This window comes from Malurus melanocephalus, unplaced genomic scaffold (assembly GCF_030028575.1).
Source record: "Malurus melanocephalus ecotype Western Australia unplaced genomic scaffold, MMel_1.1 scaffold_1707, whole genome shotgun sequence".
NCBI lineage: Eukaryota > Metazoa > Chordata > Aves > Passeriformes > Maluridae > Malurus > Malurus melanocephalus.
This window is the reverse complement of record NW_026624939.1, coordinates 8,300-10,374: the sequence shown is the minus strand read 5'-3', so window position 1 is coordinate 10,374 and position 2,075 is coordinate 8,300. Positions and strand designations below refer to the sequence as shown.

At 55.5% G+C, this 2,075-nt stretch overlaps 1 protein-coding gene across 1 annotated transcript in view; it reads left to right on the top strand.

Moving 5' to 3' along the window:
- The window catches only part of CDC42SE1 (CDC42 small effector 1), a 1,803-nt gene extending 820 nt beyond the window's left edge, over positions 1-983 (top strand). The window contains exon 2 of the mRNA XM_057388249.1: positions 834-983. Within this exon, the coding sequence (XP_057244232.1) occupies positions 834-983 (150 nt within the window). The remainder of the gene's footprint in view (positions 1-833) is intronic.
- Positions 984-2,075: the final 1,092 nt, after the last annotated feature.

Genomic DNA, 2,075 nt, shown 5'->3' with positions numbered 1-2,075 from the left:
CCTTTGTCACCTTTGTCACCTTTGTCACCTTCCTTTGTCACCTCTGTCACCTCTGTCACCTTTGTCACCTTCCTTTGTCACCTTTGTCACCTTTGTCACCTTCCTTTGTCACCTTTGTCACCTTCCTTTGTCACCTTTGTCACCGCTGTCACCTTTGTCACCTTTGTCACCTTCCTTTGTCACCTTCCTTTGTCACCTTTGTCACCTTCCTTTGTCACCTCTGTCACCTTTGTCACCTCTGTCACCTCTGTCACCTTTGTCACCTTCCTTTGTCACCTTTGTCACCTTCCTTTGTCACCTTTGTCACCTCTGTCACCTTCCTTTGTCACCTCTGTCACCTTTGTCACCTTCCTTTGTCACCTCTGTCACCTCTGTCACCTTTGTCACCTTCCTTTGTCACCCTTGTCACCTTCCTTTGTCACCTTTGTCACCTTTGTCACCTCTGTCACCTCTGTCACCTTTGTCACCTTCCTTTGTCGCCTTTGTCACCTTCCTTTGTCACCTCTGTCACCTTTGTCACCTTCCTTTGTCGCCTTTGTCACCTTCCTTTGTCACCTCTGTCACCTTTGTCACCTTCCTTTGTCACCTCTGTCACCTTCCTTTGTCACCTCTGTCACCTTTGTCACCTTTGTAACCTTCCTTTGTCACCTTCCTTTGTCACCTCTGTCACCTTCCTTTGTCACCTTTGTCACCTTCCTTTGTCACCTCTGTCACCTCTGTCACCTCTGTCACCTCTGTCACCTTTGTCACCTTCCTTTGTCACCTGTGTCACCTCTGTCACCTGTGTCACCTCTGTCACCTGTGTCACCTGTGTCACCTGTGTCACCTCGCAGAAGAAGAGGAGGAGAAGGATTGACCGTTCCATGATCGGGGAGCCCATGAACTTCGTCCACCTGACACACATCGGCTCCGGAGACATGGCAGCGGGGGAGGGGCTGCCCATGGTACCCCAAAACTGGGGCTGGGGGTCAGGGTGGGGGTGATGGGTTTTGTTTGGGGTGCCGGGGCTCTGGGTTGGGTGATGGGTGCTGTTTTGGGGTGCTGGGGGTCAGGGTTCAGTGATGGGTGTTGTTTTGGGGTGCTGGGGCTCCTGGCTGGGCCAGGGGGTGGCACATGGGTGACAGTAGGTGACACAGTGGGTGACACACAGGGTGACAGAGAGGGTGACAGTGGGTGACAATGGGTGGCACAGTGGGTGACAATGGGTGACACACAGGGTGACAGAGAGGGTGACAGTGGGTGACAATGGGTGACACAGAGGGTGACACAGAGGGTGACACAGAGGATGACACAGGGGGTGACAATGGGTGACACAGTGGGTGACAATGGGTGGCACAGTGGGTGACAGTGGGTGACACAGTGGGTGACACAGAGGGTAACACAGAGGGTGACACAGTGGGTGACACAGTGGGTGACACAGAGGGTGACACAGAGGGTGACACAGGGGGTGACAATGGGTGACACACAGGGTGACAGTGGGTGACAGTGGGTGACAGTGGGTGACACACAGGGTGACACAGAGGGTGACACAGAGGGTGACACAGGGGTGACAATGGGTGACACACAGGGTGACACAGTGGGTGACACAGGGGGTGACACAGAGGGTGACACAGGGGGTGACACAGAGGGTGACACAGTGGGTGACACAGTGGGTGACACAGGGGGTGACAGGGAGGGTGACACGGGTGACACAGTGGGTGACACAGTGGGTGACACAGGGGGTGACAGTGGGTGACAGTGGGTGACACAGTGGGTGACACAGAGGGTGACACACAGGGTGACACACAGGGTTACACAGTGGGTGACACAGTGGGTGACACAGAGGGTGACAGTGGGTGACAGTGGGTGACAGAGAGGGTGACACAGAGGGTGACACAGTGGGTGACACAGGGTGACACAGGGGGTGACGGGTGACAGTGGGTGACAGTGGGTGACACAGGGTGACAGAGAGGGTGACAGTGGGTGACACAGAGGGTGACACAGAGGGTGACACAGGGGGTGACACAGAGGGTGACACAGAGGGTGACACAGAGGGTGACACAGAGGGTGACAGTGGGTGACAGTGGGTGACACAG